The sequence below is a fragment of the Buceros rhinoceros genome, unplaced genomic scaffold (genome assembly GCF_000710305.1).
Source record: "Buceros rhinoceros silvestris isolate BGI_N320 unplaced genomic scaffold, ASM71030v1 scaffold10055, whole genome shotgun sequence".
Taxonomy (NCBI): domain Eukaryota; kingdom Metazoa; phylum Chordata; class Aves; order Bucerotiformes; family Bucerotidae; genus Buceros; species Buceros rhinoceros.
Genome location: NW_010413428.1, coordinates 56,690 through 76,630, shown reverse-complemented (window position 1 = coordinate 76,630; position 19,941 = coordinate 56,690). Strand labels below are relative to the sequence as shown.

General features: G+C 36.2%; 1 protein-coding gene across 1 annotated transcript in view; it reads left to right on the top strand.

Moving 5' to 3' along the window:
- The window catches only part of WDR19 (WD repeat domain 19), a gene marked incomplete at its 5' end in the record, with an annotated part of 44,409 nt that overhangs the window by 9,975 nt on the left and 14,493 nt on the right, over window positions 1-19,941 (top strand). The window contains 21 exons of the mRNA XM_010136724.1: window positions 754-866; window positions 2,149-2,322; window positions 3,088-3,158; window positions 3,911-4,083; window positions 4,182-4,296; window positions 4,997-5,103; window positions 5,511-5,633; window positions 6,966-7,115; window positions 7,648-7,795; window positions 8,073-8,277; window positions 8,838-8,997; window positions 9,612-9,722; window positions 9,999-10,108; window positions 11,169-11,226; window positions 12,125-12,265; window positions 12,377-12,459; window positions 13,524-13,607; window positions 14,694-14,840; window positions 15,027-15,151; window positions 16,512-16,624; window positions 17,475-17,543. Coding sequence (XP_010135026.1) covers window positions 754-866; window positions 2,149-2,322; window positions 3,088-3,158; window positions 3,911-4,083; window positions 4,182-4,296; window positions 4,997-5,103; window positions 5,511-5,633; window positions 6,966-7,115; window positions 7,648-7,795; window positions 8,073-8,277; window positions 8,838-8,997; window positions 9,612-9,722; window positions 9,999-10,108; window positions 11,169-11,226; window positions 12,125-12,265; window positions 12,377-12,459; window positions 13,524-13,607; window positions 14,694-14,840; window positions 15,027-15,151; window positions 16,512-16,624; window positions 17,475-17,543 — 2,580 coding nt within the window. The remainder of the gene's footprint in view (window positions 1-753; window positions 867-2,148; window positions 2,323-3,087; window positions 3,159-3,910; window positions 4,084-4,181; window positions 4,297-4,996; window positions 5,104-5,510; window positions 5,634-6,965; window positions 7,116-7,647; window positions 7,796-8,072; window positions 8,278-8,837; window positions 8,998-9,611; window positions 9,723-9,998; window positions 10,109-11,168; window positions 11,227-12,124; window positions 12,266-12,376; window positions 12,460-13,523; window positions 13,608-14,693; window positions 14,841-15,026; window positions 15,152-16,511; window positions 16,625-17,474; window positions 17,544-19,941) is intronic.

The following is a 19,941-nucleotide window of genomic DNA, read 5'->3' as shown; positions in this document are numbered from 1 at the left end:
AATGTAATTAACAGATGTTTTGAAAATGCAGGAACTGAGGACTTCAGCTTTAATTTCTTCTGCTGCTTCCTGGGCATGTGATAGCCTAGGCTTTACAGGTTTTTTGTTACAGCTCTCAAGTTTGCTGTAAAATGTATGGAATGTCCTGAAACTCTTGGTGTGTCTGTTTGGATGGCCTGTCAGCAGCTCTAAACCACATAGCATTTATTGTCTAGGTGTCTGTTGTTGGGGGGATAGGGCTTGGCTTGATAATGATCACTTCCAGGCTGTTAGTTATGACACCAGAAAAAAAAAAAAGCCAAACTGTACAAGTTGGATCAAAATAAGTAGTACTAGAGTTAACATCTTGCTCTGCAACATAACATATTCCCTGTAATTTCTTCTGAAAGTTTAGAAATAGTATTTCTTAAATACTTCATCATTAAGCTGTAATGGTATTAGGAGCAAACTGTTTTAAAAGGCAGAAAAAGTGTTTTTTATACTTTGGATAACTTCAGGAATTATAGGTCAGAATTTGAGATTGTGATTCTGGATTAATATATTTTTACATTTGAATTTGGGATATGTGTTCTGCTGGGTTTGCATTTAGATTTGTGAACCATTAGCTCACAAAGGGAATATAAAGATTCAGAATTCAGATCCATAGGATTCTTAAGGATTGTTGAAAGTCCTAAATCTCATCTTTTAGTGAAGGTTTAGGGTCCAAGTGATGTCATTCTCATCAAGTTAATTTTTCTTTTCATTCATTGGCAGGTAAGTGTAGTGGTCGGCAAGAAGACTCTCTTTCTTTATAATTTGAATGATCCGGATAACCCAATTGATCTGAAATTTCAGCAGCCGTATGGCAGTATTGTAACCTACAGATGGTGAGCAGAACATTCTTACTGTAGCATTCTATTATTAAGAAGCTGAAGATTTTCCCAGGAGTTCTGATATATGCTGTAAATGAAATTATATATACTTTGCTTACACTGGATTTTTCTTGGATGTATTGTAGCCTTTTAAATAATTCTTTTCCAAACACAAAGTCTACAATTTGTAATTCTTTTCCTTGACAATTCAATGGCTATAAAAGTGGTACTTTCACATATAGTCACTGTTGGTATACTCAGCTTTGGAACACTAATACTGTCTTGACAGCAGATTACACTGAAGATTTTACAGGTTGTTTTTCTGTTCAGATGAGTAACTGATGAAAGAGCTAGGGGTGGAGTTGCTTCCTTCAGCTAGTTTGTTGCTTTACAAAGTTGTGCAAAGTTCTCGTCGTCTCCCTGCTGTGTAATCCAGTTGGTAGTGTTCCTTTGAAGAAATCCCAAGATAAAGTTTCAGCTCTGTCCCCAAAGAGAAGCTGTACTGCTTCTGTATCTTTGAATCACGACACTTTGTCTTTCAATGCCTGTTCAGTCAGTATGGAATTGACAGTTATCCCTTTACACTACAACTGTGTAAGAAAATCTGTAGCTATGTGCTCCTTAATTTACGGGCACATGTCTAAAAAAAGCATACCTGGACTATTTCCCTCACAATGATTTTTTTGCAGCTAAGTTGGTGAGATAGCATTTGAATACATCTTTACATGCTGTAACTACTTCTGCCTTAACCTCGTTATTTCTGCTTGACACTATGAAAAGTAAATGGATTATCTATTCACAAATACCAACTGGAGCTTTGGTATGCTTTTGTTTGCAGAGTATGCCTTAAGGGCACAGTGACTGGCATTATTATTTTTAGCACAGGTTTGATGGGACCAAGTGAGCCAGAACCTTGGAATGGAAGTTTTGATCTTCTGGCATGCTTATTCCAGTGAAGTTAGCAGTGGTCTTTCTCCTGGCACTACTGCTATGTCTGCAGCTTGATGAAAGTACAGCGGCATTATAGAATGTAGAAGAGAGAATAAAGATAGCTTATGAGTGAACTCTGGGCACAAATATGGTTTTATCCTTTAAACATCTTTGGTTGTTTTTCCTTTAATCTATTTTATACTATATTGTTCTACATTACATTTATATATATATAAATCCCCATAATTTGATTATTTTTCCTATTAAAGGGAGGTATTAACAGATACCACAGTAGTCCGAAAGAAAATGCATTTTGCATATTGCATAAATGGATTTCTTCTTAATTGTTGGGGTTTTTTTGTAACAGGTATGGTGATGGCTACATTATGATTGGTTTCTCACGAGGGTGTTTTGTAGTAATTTCTACACACATTCGTGAGATAGGTCAAGAAATCTTTCAAGCTCACAATCATAAGGATAATCTGAGCAGCATTGCTATATCACAGTCATTAAACAAAGCTGCATCATGTGGAGACCTTTGGTAAGTGGTAGTTTTATATGTAAGAATGGGATTCAACTCACTTAACTGTAGCTATTGGGCATTAAAACTAGGCTGTCTGAGGCTTCAAGGCTCCCTGAGAAGTCAGTGCAGAGAAGGTGAGGTGCATTGTTCTGTGGAGCTACCTCTCTGCATAAAGTTAGGAGAAGCTAATTTTCACCAAAATCTCTGCAATTGTAATTAACTTTATTGTAATTAATTGTAAACAAAATAAAATTTAATTAAACTGTAGTATAGATTATTTCTTTTGACTCTTTATTTTTCTATGTTACTTGGCTACAGAAATGTGCAAGTTTCTTTACTGTGATTTATTGAACAATTCATTTAAGGCTGTACTGAGTATGAAGTAAACTCTTACTCTGTCCCATTTTATGTGAAGTGGGGTTTAAAGTTAGCTTTTTGCATCATGGTTTCAAGCAGTGATTTTCCATCAGGAATATGTTTTTTAGCCTAACCTGTATTGTAATAGAACAAAAGGGGATAATAGTGTGTGTTTCCCACCCCTGAGTTCTTTCAAATTTCCTCAAGTTTTAGTTCTCTGAGCAAATCTTTTTGTACTGTGGTAGTGATAGGCTATTTAGAGTGATGGGTAACAATGAGTGTATGTTACTCTTTAGGAAACAGAAGGCATTTTGCATTTACGCTCTATTTTTTGCCCCATTGGGCTGTCTTGATTGGGTTCAGTTTCTTCCAGTTTATGATGACTGAGATTTATATTAGTGAGAATTACTTTTATTTATGTTTTAGCATTAAAATCCACGATCTGTCAGACCTGAGAGAAATGTATGCCATAATAAACTTGGATGATGAAAACAAAGGTATGTTAATAGTCCCCATGAGAATAGAAATTTTTGCAAATTATTTAAAAAAGAATTTTGATGGTGACTCTGTTTACTTGAGTGAAAGTACTGTTGTTGGAAAAACTGTGTAAATTACAGAAATTATCATAAATCCCTTCTTTTCCAACTTGTATTTATTAGATGACCCAAAGCAAAATGGGAACATATTTTATTTGTACAAAGTATAGAGAAGTACAGCTCTCAGAACACTTGATCAGTTAATGCTTTGGTTTTTTGAATCTGTAATACAGTATATTCAGATTTCTAGAATCGTATACTTAACTGGTTTCTGCTTCTTTCCCTGTTTTGGGGTTTGGAGATTTTTTGTGCTTTTTTGCATCTCTTGTACTGACATATGATAAATAATCTGTTCTTATCCTGATATACAGAAATATGTCTGTTACAAGACTGTGTTCTTGGATAAGAAGTTACCGTTACTATCTTCTCTTGTAGCATCTGTAAATATTTCATTTATTGTCAAGTCTTCACTCTTAGGAAAATAGTAAATTATGGGTTTGGTTTGAGTGCTTTCAGTTAATCTTGAAATTGTATTAGTTGATTATGTTTGAGTACATTAGTGCATATATTACTAGGTATGATTGTCTACCATTTTCACATTTTAAAGGAAAATAATTGTTTCTTGGTTTCAGTAGTTAAAGGGTTTGGCTTTTTGGTTGGGGGTTTTTTGTTTGGTTGGGGTTTTTTTTTGCAAAAACCTGTGAATGTTTTAGGTGTAGATCAGCTGGCTTGGACAGATGATGGACAGTTGTTGGCAGTATCCACACGAAGAGGATCCCTCCATGTTTTCTTGACAAAGCTTCCAATCCTTGGAGATGCTTGCAGTACACGGATTGCATACCTCACTTCACTTCTTGAAGTTACTGTAGCCAACAATGTGGAGAGAGTATGACAACCTCTTCCTTTTAATCTTCATTTAGATATCAGTAAAGTAAGTATTAATAGTGGGTGAAAATTGTTTTATTTTGTTTTGTTTTCTTACAGGAGCTACCTGTCACAGTCTCTGTTGAAGTAGAGCCCAGTTTTGTTGCAATTGGTGTTTATCATTTGGCTGTAGGAATGAACAATCGAGCTTGGTTTTATGCGCTTGGAGAGAATGGTAAGCATACATTCAGTTCTCTTAAAACTACTGCATTGTTGTGTGGTATTTTACGGGTTTGGTGTTGTGTTCAGCAGTTCTGTACATTCCACACAGTACAATCACAACTTGAATTGCCATATGGTCGTGTTAGGACCGGACAGTGAGCTTCACAAACTGAAGCAGTTATAACAAATCATTGTAAATAATAGAAATAAAACATCAGGTTCGAAGTATTGGTAATGAAATGTAGAATTTTTTTTTTCTGATCATGTTGTTAACCATTGAAGGAGTTTTAGGCTTTTGAGACATTATTTGACTGTGTCTTTAAATACTAAGTTTGGCAAAGTACCTAGGGACTATATGATAAGAGAGTTTAAATTCTCATTTTGGTAGATGTTCATGTTGTTTGCTATGTTCAAATTTTAGACAGTGGATTTAAAGCTTTCGTACCTCTCTAAGCATCACCTTCTTAGACTGATAATAAATTAACCAAAACTGTAAGAGTACTAGCCAGAGTTGCATAGGAAAAGAGTTTCCCTTGCACTTTCTAACCAGTTCTCCGACTACTAAGAAGAAAGTCTCTGTACATGTCACCTCTCTGCTTTGGTTGTCAGTTTTTCACATCTGGTTACTCAGCTTCAAATTTAGATGATGATAAGTGAAGACCTGTACAAAATCAAAGTATTCTTACCTTTCCTTTTCTGTTTGAATTCTTTAGATGTAAAAAAGCTTAAAGATGTGGAATACCTGGGGACAGTAGCAAGTATGCACCTTAATTCTGATTATGCTGCTGCCCTCTTTGAGGGTAAAGTCCAGCTGCATATGGTAAGAGCTCTGGCAATTTGGAGTCCTGAGCTAATGAGTTGATCTAAGCTGAACAAGTTAATGTCATTTTAGAAATGAGGGAAAATAGAGCGATCTTCAATTAATGGTGATAAAAATTTATAATTCTTTAGAACTTTTTTACTGGCTAATTAAAATATAAAGTTGAGTTCCTGTAGACTTTAGAAATAGAATCTAGTCTAGAACAGGTGAAGAAAAAGTGTTTTCTTGTGAAAAGTTTTATTTTAAAAGTCTCTGTAGGAACGTGACAGAAATAGATGCTGGGGTTTTAAGGGATGCACATGCAAGTTTGCTTTCATCACATTTCCTTACAGTTTGATACAGGCAAAACTATGATATCTCATTGTTAACAAGGGAGTTTTTCAGTTCATTCTATTCTTTACATTTAGATAGAAAGTGAAGGTTTGGATACTCAGGAAGAACGAGAAACTCGACTCTTTCCAGCAGATGATGATAAATACCGAATTTTATGCCATGCTTTAACTAGTGACTTCCTCATATATGGTACAGATGTGAGTGTTACTTCTGTTTTTAAAGATCTTTGTAGATGGAATATATTTCTATCTGAATTATTTGGATTATTATTCATACTTTTAGCAAAAAAATTGTGCTTCTGAGAAGTTTACAGTGGATTATTTTCCATGCAAGAACTTTATGCCAGTGTAGTCAAAATTTCATCCGATTTCCTTTACTGTTGCATTTATATGAGGCATTGGCAGGAAGGTTAAGCTTTGGTTTTACTAGATTTTAGTAGCAGAATTCAATTCTATTGCATTAGTGGGAGGGTTGGTAATCAAAGTGTCTTCCAGATAAAAGAAAAACCATAGCACATGCCTTGCAAATTTGTTGATTTAGGTGGTGATATGATAGATGTGGACAAAAAGATACTGAGGTTGACAATTACCACAGCTTAAATGGAAGTCTTGAATTACTATTGAAGCCTTAGCCTGAAGAGATTTTTTTTTTAGGTGTTTCAACAAAGATACGGATTAGGACACTGGAGAACAATTGGAACATTCTTATGGATTTTTCTGGAGATTTTCTTATGCATGAGGGGTAGTTTCTTTCCTTTTAGTGTTTTCTGGCACTAGGAATGTGCTGCATATTTGGCATTGTGGTGGTGTGCTCTTTGTGGTGCAGGCTGATGTACCTTCCAGAGGACAGGCGGAATTGCTGTCTCTGGTGTTATCACTGGTTTAGTAACTCACGGTTTGTTTGGTTTTTTTTTTTTTTGCAGAATGAGGGCTTTCTCATCTCCTGAGTACATAAAATGGTAGTGATAAATTTGAAATACTTAATCTGTAACTGATCAATTTGTGTGCCAATTTTACAAGTGACTTCAAAAGCCACCTTTTACTTTCAGTGTTCTTCTTTGGATGACACTGAAATACAGCATTAATCACAAATGAGTTTGATTGCTTTTCTCTCCTGAATTAGGTAAATCTGTTCCTAAGAATGAGTGGTTCTTCCTTGGAGGAAAATTGTTCAGCTTTGTTTGAAGGTTAAGCTTTTCTCAGCAGCAAGGCAGACATTTTACTCTTTAGAGAACTGCACAGTTAACACAGCTCTTCTCCACAAAGCAGAGTGAGATAAACAACAAAAACAACAGAAAACCCCTCAAACCTCCACCTCCTTTCCCCACCCCCAAAAAAGGCTCAAGTTTTCCTATCCTGCGCAAAACCAGCTGTGGAAGAAGGAAGTAAAAAGAAAAATACTAGAAGTACTTTTTCTTTAAACTCTCTTCATGCTCAGCACTCTTAAGATGGGAGAAACTGCAACCAAGTTAATTATCTACTTGCCACTTACTGTTGTCATTATTAGCTTTCTTTGTTATTTCTTGTTAGACTGGAGTTATTCATTATTTCTACATTGAAGACTGGCAATATGTGAACGAATATCGGCATCCTGTCAGCGTGAGAAAAATTTTTCCAGATCCCAGTGGAACCAGATTGGCTTTCATAGATGACAGAAGTGATGGCTTTGTCTATTGTCCAGTAAGTTAGCATGGAAAATCCATAAAATTATATTTAAAGCAGGCTTTTCAACTATACAGTGCTTTTAATACAGAATGAAGAAGCTTTTGTCATCACAACACATAGCTGGTAGAAGGAATTGCTAAGGAGACTTGAAGATAACTTAATGGTAATGTAAGGAAATATTAGATCAGGTCAGTTTCCTTATACTAAATTCCTGACCAGTAATTTTCAGAAATGTATGTGTGTATTCATATACAGATATTTTAGCCCATTAACAAGCACTGCCAGTTTCAGTGCCTGTCCCCATACCTTTTTTCTAGGAAAAGTAAATAACATTCATATAATACACATTTTCTCCATTAACTTCCCTTCTGAATGTAACTATTGTGTTAGTCAGAGTCACTGCTTATAAGAAAATGTTTTCGTAATACAATTTTCATATTTCTGCACTATTTAGATTGGTTTTTTATTTTTAATTGTAACCAGGATGAATATTTGATTTGTCTCTTTAGTCCCTTGCTAGTAATTTTACTTTTGTGGTTTTTTATAGGTAAATGATAGATTATATGAGATTCCAAACTTCTCACCAACTATTAAAGGAATCCTGTGGGAAAACTGGCCAATGGATAAAGGTGTTTTTATTGCTTTTGATGATGAAAAAGTGTACATTTATGTTTTTCATAAGGATGCCATTCAAGGTACTGTAAATACTTTTAAAAACCTACTCACTATTTTAGTTAATAAAATAAAACATGTTCTGAGTCTTCATTGAAATGATATTGAAATTGAAATCGTAGCAATTTCTGTTTGTGACAAAGAAACATTAAGAAATTTACCTACGAACATTTGGAAAAATACCTTACTAGTTTAAAAGATTTAAGTTGTGTACATTTACTTTGCTGAAAAACAGGCTTTTCTTACCAAGTAGGGATTTTTATAAATGATGTCTTCTCTTCTTCCTGATCTTTAATCTAGGATCGAAGATTATTTTGGCAGGTGGCACAGAAGTCCCCTTTTCCCATAAGCCTTTGTTGTTGTATAATGGAGAATTAACTTGTCAGACTCAAAGTGGGAAAACAAACAATATCTATCTAAGCACTCACAGTTTCCTTGGCAATTTGAAAGACTTTGGACCTAATGAGCTGACACAAATGCTTACTCAGACTTTAATGTTGAAAAGGTACATCTGTGTTTTAATTATTTTGTGTAAATTGTTTTCTTCTGTGCTTATAGCTCAATACAGCATATCCTGGTGATTTGAAAATGTCATGCTGCGTATTGATAAATTACATTGATACATGAGTCCATGTAGCTGTCTGTGCAGACGGACCAAATATGTGATACTTTATTTGTTTTTCCACTGTCAAGTGAAAGCTAAAATAATTTTTTGAAGACTGATTTAGGGTTCTATGACAGTGGCTTTTTCACAACTGGCCAAAGGTGCTCTTTGCATACTGCCTTCCCACTGTAATGAAGCAATACAAAATCAGTACAGTGGAAAGAATGCTAGAGTAGGGAAAGCAGATGGTTTTCTGAAAAAGTGTGGCAAAACCAGGAGAAACAGAACTGTAAGTTACAGTTTCTATTTCTGCTTTCTTCCTGACACGTCTGTCACTCTGTCTTAGAAGTAAATGCTTTTTGTGTTTCCCCTACCATAGTATTTATTAAGGAAAAAAAAGTGTCGAGAGGGGATTTTAGGTCGAAGTAATACTAGTTTTAAATGTGTTTTACCTGCTATAGGTTTTCTGAAGCATGGGAGTTGTGCAGACTTCTGAACGACCAGTCTGGTTGGAATGAGCTGGCCAAAGCTTGCTTATATCATATGGAGGTGGATTTTGCAATACGTGTTTATCGGACATTTGGTAACGCTGGGATGGTGATGTCACTAGAGCAAATAAAGGTAAAATGTAAAGTCCCCTTTAAACAGGAAATACAGTGATTTAATGCTTCTTTAAAAATTGTTGAATTCTTTTGGTTTTGTTTTTTTTTTTAAATAGAAAGTGAATTATTTTTAACGGAGTTAACAGCTGTAGAAGAGAAAGTATTCACACCACAAAACTCTTGCCTGGTTTTCTCTTGAAGTGGTTGCAGTCTCTACTGGAATAAACAACATTCCTTTCTGCATTTGCTTGAAAGCAGTGGAATATATTCACGACTTAGGCATTTGAAGGCTCTTTTTTCCTTTGTTATTTTTGAGAAAATGTTTAAGGCCACTTCTATTATTTAAAAAAAAAACAAACAACAGAACAGATTGCAATTATACATTTTAAAATGTGCATGAAATAGTACCTTAAAAATATACTTCTGCAAATTAGTGATTTTAGGCAGTGTTAGCTGTAGTGGCTTTGAGCTATGAGAAGAAAGTGAGGGGTTTTTCTGGTTTGTAGAATCCAGTGCACATGGTTGTCAAATTTAAGGATATTTTGGTTTTCTGTGCTTACTAGGTTATGTTACTTATAACACTATGGTTTTTTCCTTTTGGACTATTTCTGCACCTATTACATCTTTTTACAGGGAATAGAAGACCACAACCTTCTAGCGGGACATCTTGCCATGTTTACTAGTGATTTTAATTTGGCTCAGGATTTATATCTGGTATCTTCCTGTCCTGTTGGTGCACTTGAGGTATTCAATTAAGATGTGTAAATTTTTTTCTGCTGTTTTCATCTCCACCTTCATGTGGGAATATTTTACCTTCTGATAATTTCTGCCCTTTTATGGGTACGTTCTTGCCATTGTGTGACTGACAGCCATTCTTTTAGGATGAACGTCTGTCTCTCAAATTGTCTGAATCTTTCTAGACTACTGGCCCTGTATTTGTATTTAGAATAATGTAAAGTTCATATCGGAACTCAGAATTTGATACTTCCATCAAAAAACATTACTGTTCTTTGTTAATAGATGCGAAAAGACTTGCAACACTGGGACAGTGCACTTCCGCTGGCTAAACGTTTGGCCCCAGACCAAATCCCTTTCATATCAAAGGAATATGCAAGGCAGCTTGAATTCACGTAAGCTCTCCTGTAAAGTTGCAGTGTAAGATTACTAAACCATGCTTGCTAGAAGAACATAGAACGGAGGTACTTCGGCAGACAGTATTGTCGAGAGCAGATTCTTCTAAGTCTTGCAGCTATAGTGCAAGGAAGAGTAGTTTCATAAGGAACACTTCATGGTAGAGACATATATTAGCAAATAATAGTTACTTTTGATTAATTTCAGTATATCTGGGTTCTTTGCAATTGGTAGGTCCACTATGTCATAATAACTGTCTACCAAATAAATACTTCGTTGCAGGCAAGTGCTTGGAAAGTAGAGAAAGTTCACACCATTTAACACTTAAATTGGATGAAAGCCTTGCCTTTTGCCTGTCTTTCCTTAAATACCCAGTAGCCTTTATTTTCCTACATATTTTAGGTAGAGGAGTGTCAAACTTCAAGGCTGCCAGTCCCTGAAAGAGAGAAAATTTTAACCATTTGCCGTGATTTTAAAGTATTTTGTAGATAATTCTTCCCAAATGGTCTGTTTAATGTCTAAACCAAGAGGAAAAACTCTTACCTATTAAGCGAGTTTTTAGACAACTCCTTCCTCCTGACAGTGCCCCTGGCACTGAGAGAGGATGCTTGTAGGTCACCGAAAGGAAGAAATGGAAGCAGCTGAAGCAATGCAACCTCTGTAACTTGAGTTCTGAATGTACTTAAGGGAAAAAATTGCCCTCATTTTTATGTTGTGAAAATGCTAGATAAGAAGGTTAGTTTTATTTATCTTACCAAAAAATGTGAAAGTAGAGATGAGGTTACTGAGGTGTATTGTGCAGATGGATTCTTTGCCTGTCTTTCAAGGGAGGTTTATTGGTCTCAGTGCAACAGAATTGAGAGATGAACTGCCTCTTTGAAAGCTTGATGAAGTGCATGGGAAGTGCCGTGACATACTGTGTAACTGTCCATGGTTTGCATACTTCACATCCTTGTATGGAGTTGTTATGTCTAAAGCAAGACAGATACATGCATAATCTGTGTGGTAGGAAGGTAACCATCTCTTCCTGTTAAAAATATCCATCAAACTTTCTTTTAGGGGTGATTATGTTAATGCTCTGGCACATTATGAGAAGGGAATCACTGGAAACAATAAGGTAATTCCTTTCTAGTAATGATAACAATTGCACTCTCATACCACACATGAAGTTGTCAAGTTTCAGACTCATTTGAACTCAAATTTTTTTTATTTAACTCTAAATATGTATAAGTGTTGCTTTTGGGATATTCTTATTTTTAATATACAGAATGATACCTTCTTTAGGTATAAAGCAATATTGCTGTTGTATTAAAGTGGTGTAACTAGACTTATTTTTTTATAATTTGAGCAGTTTCATGATAGACACACAAATGATAGAAAAGAAACCTGCTGGGATTTTCATTGTTATAGCAAAAGTCCTAATTATTCCTTCTATTCTTCTCTTCAGAATTGTTACCCGTATAAAGACAAGCAAGGATTGTGTTGGAAAATAATCATAATATTCACTAGATTCTTCCTTATTCTGGCATTATCTCCCCTAATATTTGCAAAACATCTGTTATGAAGCAGCTTAAATGATAATGGGGAACATAATAGGGAAAATAGCTATGTTTTCTTTATGAAACATCAGTGGCCTTACCACCTTTAAAGAAAAAAAAAAATAGAGGAAATATCCTTGTCGTTTGTTTTTTTCTCTACTGTTGATTTTGGAGGAAAGGGGAGAGTAATACTGAGCTGTCTGTAAAACAGTCTGCTGATGTATGCTTGATCTGGACAGATCTTGTAAGTAAAATGTAAAAAATAAAGACAAAGCTTAAGAAGAAAACTAAGTCAGGTTCCTCTAAATAAGTGACAGCTGCAGCTAGGCAAGAATTTTGAGACAAAAATTGATTTAATGAAGTCTATGTAATGTTTTGTTACTTTGCTAAAGTGTTTGGTTACTGGGGCTTTCCTGACCTGATAATTCTGATATATAATGTATAGTTAACTGTTTTTCGTTTGACTGCCAGTACCAGGAACATGATGAAGCTTGCCTTGCTGGAGTGGCTCAGATGTCCATTCGAACGGGAGATATCCATCGAGGGGTAAACCAGGCCATTAAACATCCCAGCAGGTTACTAAAAAGAAACTGTGGAGCTATTCTGGAGAGTATGAAGGTATTCAAAAGAGTTAATAAAGCTAAGACTGAATATGTGAGTTTATTAAGCTATTTATTTACTTGTAATCTTAATTTTTAAATAATGTTTTAATGATTTCTAATACTGTAGCAATTTTCAGAAGCTGCTCAGCTGTATGAAAAGGGACAATATTATGACAAGGCAGCATCAGTGTACATCCGGTGTAAAAACTGGTAAGTACCAGTTTCAGGGAAGTGTTATATTTCAGAGGACTTATTGTGGTGGTCTTTGGAAAGAGGTGATTCTCTGAATAGCACAAATGTCTCATTAATTATGTTTCATTGATTTTATTGTTCCCTCTTCCAAGCTTAAATAAGAACAGTGTTCTCCCAGGTCATGTTGTTTTAAATATAGTCTTACTGTAAATGGAAGATGGTCTTCCCTTTTTTTTGTTACGTTTAAAGTTACTTGCAGTTTCAAGACCTTTGTGTGTGTGCACATGCATTTAGTGATTTTATTTGTGTAGTTACAGTTTAGCTCATTACATTTCTTCAGTTATAAAATACATAGCTGAGGCTGAATATTCGGACAAGTGGAAATTATTCTAATTTGCTGGTTAAAGTGGAGTCTGTATCATGGATAGTCTAAATCACTGGCATTATATTCAATACACTTTGAAATTTTTTTAAATTAATTTGATTATTGACAAGTTTACAGTGGAAAAGTACGATTTACTGAGAGATTTAAGTGCTTAATTCTTGCCTAAATACATTTGACGGACTTCTAATATTAAGAACTGATTGGAGCAGAGATCAGAAAGACCCTTCCTCTTTCATACAAGTGCTCTAAAGGTTAGGTTGGAATGTTTTATTAATTTACTGAGGAAAAATTTATTCCATCATAGAAGTGTCTGGCATCAGAACTTCAGTAGGGTAGTTTGCACATAACGGTAGTCTGGACTTGGCGGGTGGGAGGTACAAGCTTTGTTTAGCAGGTGGAGGTTCCATTTGGGAAGTGCTCTATCTTTAGGCAGAGAGGCGAGATTTAAGGTTAGCCTCTCTTCAGTCTCCATATCCTTTGTCTTGAAAGGCCCACTGCTTAGTTTGCTTGCTTTTATAGATCCTGTACTGTGTGCAGTGTGTAATTTCCAGTTATTGCATCTGTAAAGTGCAGCTTTTTGAAAACATTAAAGTGCCTTCAAAGCTTATACCTCATGTCCAGTTACTTCTTTTATAGCCTCTTTCTCGGTGTTAAATTTATGGTAACTTATTAAATTACCATTATCTTGTCTTTCTAGGGCAAAGGTTGGTGAACTTCTTCCTCACGTTTCATCTTCAAAGATTCACCTACAGTATGCAAAGGCCAAAGAAGCAGATGGCAGGTGCGTTGGAATGCTTATCTTTTTTAATAAAACATGTTGTTAATATTACATTAATATTTTTCTTCTTATTATTATACATTATTCGTTTTGTAAAATAAATTAAAAAGACACACTTTCAATTTTGCATAAAATAGCCTTGTGAAAATGAGTTCTGAAATATCTAACCTGAAGATGTTGTGTAAAGATTTTAAACGTAATCTAAGGACTTTCCAGGAGTATCGAAGATGTGTTTCTAATTGATTGTTTTCCTGTCTAAGCATTAACGTGTTTTTAACAAAAATCATTAAAGATTTTGAAGTTCTGCTCCCCATGCAATACTCCACTTAGCAGAATATTGAAGATCAGTTTGTTTCTAACAACTCATTAGCCACGATTTTTAAAGTTCATTCAAAGGAGGAACAATCATGAAAGAAATTTTTTCATTCTAGAACCAAAGTACTGTTACATCTTAATGGCTGCGTTTGCAAAATACTTAATAATGTGAGATTATTGGCTGAAACAAAAGCCCAAAATTGGTTATATTTAATCACAGAATGTATATTCTACTAGTCCTCACCTGTAAGTAAATGTGTTTCAGAATAATGATACTTTATAATATGAAATAGCACCAAAGCTAAATGTTTGCATTGATGAGACTAGAAAATACTCTGTGTCAATTGCGTAGTGTGAGAATGAGAAATTTCTTGATCTTTTTTACAGAATAGAAAAGAAGTCTCATTTTTAAAATTGTACGACTAGTTATCGTCTGTTTGATTTTTCCCTCACTCCAAAGTGATTTCATACAGAACTGATAGAACAGATTAACTGCTTTTTAACATGTACCAAAAGGGATGCTGGCAGAGTATTTCAAGAATAGTTTTGTGGTAGAAATTTTTCTGTTGTCTCTGCCTTTAATTCTCCCAAGAGAAAATGAAATGGAGACAAAAAACCATAGTAAATGCAGAACGAGGCTGTTACATGGAAACTGAAAGGAAGGTGTCACAGGCTAACCTCTCGGAAATAAAATACAGTGTATTTCTTTCACACTGTGTTGTAAAGAGTTATTTAGAAAGTGACAAAAACTGATGTGGAACCATTATTTTTCAGGTACAAGGAAGCCGTGATAGCCTATGAGCATGCAAAACAATGGGACAGTGTAATTCGACTGTATTTGGATCACCTTAATAATCCTGAAAAGGCTGTTAATATTGTGAGAGAAACACAGTCTCTCGACGGAGCAAAGATGGTGGCCAGGTAGCAGTCGTACACAGTATTATTTAACTAAATTAATTCTAGTAATTTATTTTAAATAATCTAGATGTAAAATAAACTAGAAATGTATTATATTTGTCTGCCACAAAATATACTATATTCCTAAAAAGTTTGGTATATACATTATGCTAATTAGTACTAAGGTATTAATTTGTTCATTCTGATTAGATTCTTTCTGCAGCTTGGTGACTATAGTTCTGCCATCCAATTCCTGGTTATGTCCAAGTGCAATAATGAAGCTTTCACATTAGCTCAACAACACAACAAGATGGAGATTTATGCTGACATCATCAGTGAGTGTTCCACGTTAAGAGTTTGCTTGCAATATGTTTTCCTGTTCTTTTAATTGGTTTAGACCAATTTGAAATCGTAAGACAAGGGGTCTAAAGTTTGGTTTCCCCGCCTCCTCCATTTCCAGTCACCATGTGTCTAAATTCAGGCCTACAGGCTAGGCTTTGCTTTCATCTTAGGTATCCACTTGCTCTTCAGTCTGGGTGTTTTGAAATCTTGCCTGTGCTAGAGCTTTTTCTGATTACCCATAAAGATGCAGGATTTGTTTAGATTACTTTCTTATATACGTTGAGGAATCCCTTTCTTTGACTTTGATATAGATAGTACTATTTTTCCAAAACCGAGAATTTTGCTGGTACAGTTCCTGATTTTTGTCCCCATTTCCTTTTTTTCATGGTTCCTGCTCTTTTCTTACATGTGTATGTCACTCGTCTTCCCTTTTTTTCTCTTTAAGGCCCTTCATGGCTTCCTCTTGTCTCAGTGTGAGACAGAGGCCTTACTGAGAAGCTGACTTTTACCTCAAGCCATCAAGTCAGTCAGTGGCCAGCTTTTCAATTTGCAATAAATTTTATACTTTTTGCCTGTGTCAGGCACCATTCCTTGTGGAAACAGTTCCACATATGTATCTCCCAAATTGTCTCATAGTTTAATATCTTCCTTTTAAAAGATGTATTCTTATTATGAAGGTCATAAAAACTGGCAACACCTGTACTGTTGCAGCTGCTTGTCAAGGTAGCCACTATTGTTCTGCTGTTCCTTATGCTTTCTTCCTTCTCTCTTCTTTAAAATAGATTGTCTAAAATTATAATCTAATTGGGTGGAAAAAGGGTTTAAAACTAACTTTGGAGTAGCGGCTGTCTTTGTTTTGGATGTGTACAGTAAAATGGAGTCTCAGATAGAAGATTAAGCAGTATTCCCTGCTACTCCATGGTTACGCTGGTCCTCATAGTCTCACTCTGTGCAATACAGATATACTCATGTATTCTTAAAATACGTGACAGTAATGCAGGTGATAATCTCGTAATCACTTGCTCTGTTTTATGATTGCCAAGACATAATAGAAAAATTCATTAGTAAGTCATAGTTATGCCATTTTATTTTGTCTGTTTAAAAAAAAACAGAAATCCCATTATGGTGTAAAACCTATGGAAATTCTTTCACTACATGATTAGCTTCTAACATCTGACATTTAGTCTGATTAAATAGGACAAAAATGTATAAGACGTAACTTGAGTCTAACTGGCTTTGGGGTTTTTTTGAATGTCTGTAGAAAAAAAAGTTGAATAGGAATTTGTTCCTTCAGTAGCACCTTTATCTTACTTAATAAAATACTCTGCTATCATTGCTGTCTATCTGTTGCAGGTTCTGAAAGTACTACCAATGAAGATTATCAGAGCATTGCACTGTATTTTGAAGGAGAAAAGAAGCATTTTCAAGCAGGAAAATTTTTCTTGCTCTGTGGTCAATATGGACAGGTCAGTTTTTAAAGGATGAAAGAGTGATAGCTAAACATTCGTAGAAACTGTTCAAAATACAGTACTTTCAAATCAGGGAAGTTCATAGACTTCAGCTGTCTTAACTCATGACTGATCTTTTTTAAATATCATACTGAAATTTTTTAAAAGTGTGAAAAAAAGGTAAACTATTTATATTTACAATTATTTACATTGTCTTCCATGAATTATCCACTGCTGCGCACATAAATTTTTCATAGCAATATAGTCTTCAGGTGGATCAATTAAATCAATGAATCTCTAAATATCATGAACACAGAAGCAGAATTTATTAGCTTGACCAATGAAGACTTGCTTGCTGACTAATTACTTTAATATTGTAGCATGCCCTAACTTAAAGCTTTTTTTAGGAACAGGAAATATGTCAATTGAATTATGTCAATTATTTCCTTTTGATCAGTTACAAATCAGTGAAGTGATGCTTATTAAATGTTTTACTTTTGCATACTGAACAAATGCAAAAAAAAATTACTGGTTTTTGCAAATTATAGCCGTTGTAGGTGACCACTGCTTCAGCTGGGGGTGTAGGGGGTGTCCAGTGGCACATTAATTTCTTATCACTGTATTGCTGTGAACATCTTTCTTTCACAGTTACGTGAAGTTATACAGCAGCTCCTTTCTTGCAGGAGTGTCTGTAGGAGAAGCTGCTGCCTCTGTAGTGTGTGTGGTTATCCCTATGGCTGCAAAATACAGTCAAGATAAGCATTCAGTGTGCCACTTGTCTGTCAAAATTCAGAGATAGATAATTCGATAAAGTAAGGAAAACGTTAATTTCACATATCTCAGTTTTAACTTTTCTGTATCATTTTAGGCATTAAAGCACTTTATGAAAAGTCCAAGCACTGAAGATAACTCGGCTATAGAAATGGCAATTGAAACAGTAAGCAACTTTGATAAAACAAAAAATTGTTCATCTTTTCAAGCTTATCTTCATTATTGGATATTTTCCTAGCATCAGTGAATGCATTTGGACAGCTTGCAAATAGAAGGAGAACCATATCAGTAAAGGTGATATCCAAACATTTAAAAAGTAGAATAAGTTAATGCTGACACCAGAGGAAGACATGTTTTCAGTCTTCAAAGGTGGGTTTACGAATTCGTGCAAATTTTTGTGGCTGTGTGTCAGAGACGGATAAGTTGGAAATTTTCTTTTTTAGCGATACCCATCCATGATTTTTCAGTTTGGCTGATTTTTCCAGTCTGCACATTATAGTTAGTTCAATATGCATCTGTTCTTGGTCTCTGTCACAGAATCACAAAATAATTGGGATTGGAAGGAACCTCGGAAGGTCTCTGATCCAACTCCCCCTGCTCAGGAAGGGCCACCTAAATCCAGTTGTCCAGGACCATACCCACACAGCTTTTGAATATCTTCAAGGAGGGAGATTCCACAAATTCCTTGGGCAACCTGTGCCAATACTTGGTCACCCTCGCAGTGAAAAAGTGGTTCCTTTTCTGTGTTTCAGCTGGTGCCCATTGCCTCTGGTCCTGTCACTGGGCACCACTAGAGAGAGCCTGGCTCATTTCTCTTTGTGCCCTTCCTTCAAGTATTTATATATTGACAAGATCCCCTCTCCAAGCCTTCTCTTCTCCAGCCTCAACAATCCCAGCTCTCTCAGCCTTTCCTTATGAAAGATACTCCAGGCCCTTCATCATCGTAGTGTCCTTTTGCTGGACTCTCCAGTATGTCCTCCTTTTGTACTGAAGACCCTAGAACTGGACACAGTACTCCAGGTGTGGCCTCTCCTGGAGTAGAGGGGAACAATCACCTGCCTCTACTTGCTGGCAGCACTTCTAATGCAGCCCAGGATACCAGCCTTCTTTGCTGCATGGCAGATTGGTGACTCATGTTCAACTTGTTGACCCCTAGGTCCTTTTCTGAAAAGCTGCTTTCCAGCTGAGTGGCCTCCAGCATGTACTGGCCCATAGAGTTTTCCTGTCCAGATGCAGGATTTTTTGTTTCCTTTTTTGAAATCAATGAAGTTCCTGTCAGCCCATTTCTATAGCCTGTCAAGGACCCTTCAGATGGCAGCATGACCTGCTGGTGTATCAGCCCCCTCATCCCAGTTTTGTATCATCAGCAAGCTTGCTAAGGGTGCACTCTGCCACATCATCCACATAAAACTGGATTCAGTATTGACCCCTGGGTTACACTGCTAGTTACTGGCCTTCAGCTAGACTTTGAGTTATTGATCACAACCCTCTGGGCCTGAACATCTGGCCAGTTTTCAGTCCACCTCACTGCTCATCCACCCATACTTCATCTGCTTCTCTGTGAGACAGTGTCAAAGGCCCTTCTGGAGTCAAGGCAGACAATATTCCCTACTCATTGCTCTCGGCTTCCACTACCAGACGGAAAACAAGTTGCAACATCAGTCTTACTATCATTTCATGATTTTCATCCTTATTATCGCTCAAAATGTCCTTTCCATCCCTAAAAAAAGACATTTGGGATGAAACCATCTTTGCTTAGTATTTTGCTCATGATGTCCAAAATTCTGTTGTCATCAGGTCTCCAGCTTATGCTGCACTTCAGTACATGTGAACCTCCTCTGTTTCTTGAGATTTCCTCCTAATCAGTACATGCTGGAAACCTGCCTAAGCCTGCCCATTGCCAGCTTCCATCTAAGCCTCCACTGTGACTTTCTGTCATCCAAACCATGCTCAGACTGCCTCTGTTCTGTGGAAGAGCCCTCACGTTTGAAAACCGTGTTAGGTATCAGTAGTTTTCTCAGGCTCTCGAACAGTAGATCTGACTCTGCTCGGAGCTAGCGCAGCTGCTCTTGAGGGCTTCCATCTCACAGAGCAGTTGTCAGGGCTTGTAAGACTGAAGGTTAAGGTGTTTAATGCTTTCCTCTGGTTCTAGATGTTTTGGCCTAAATGAATAAACCAAAGGCTATGAAACAGCCCAAAGACTATTGCTGCTGTTGTACCATGTGTATCCTTGTGGAATCTCAACATCTCAGCTGTATTTTTGAGACTGTCTCTTCAACTGGCCACATAGTGCTGGCTCTGTTCTAGTGACCAGCAGTGAAGATTTGAAGGTATAAATTGTGCTGGGTTGATACACATAGCTTTGTGGCAGCAGCCTTCAGCTCCTGGTCCCTAGATTCAAATATCTTCCCAGCATCGAAGCAGAGGAACGGTTAATGCTGGTAGAGACCTATTTAGTTATAATCCCCTGGCATAACACATTAGAAAATAAACATGAACTACTGCATGTCAAAGCTGAACTAAATAATCATCTGGTTTGAACACACAGAACTAAAAATAACCAT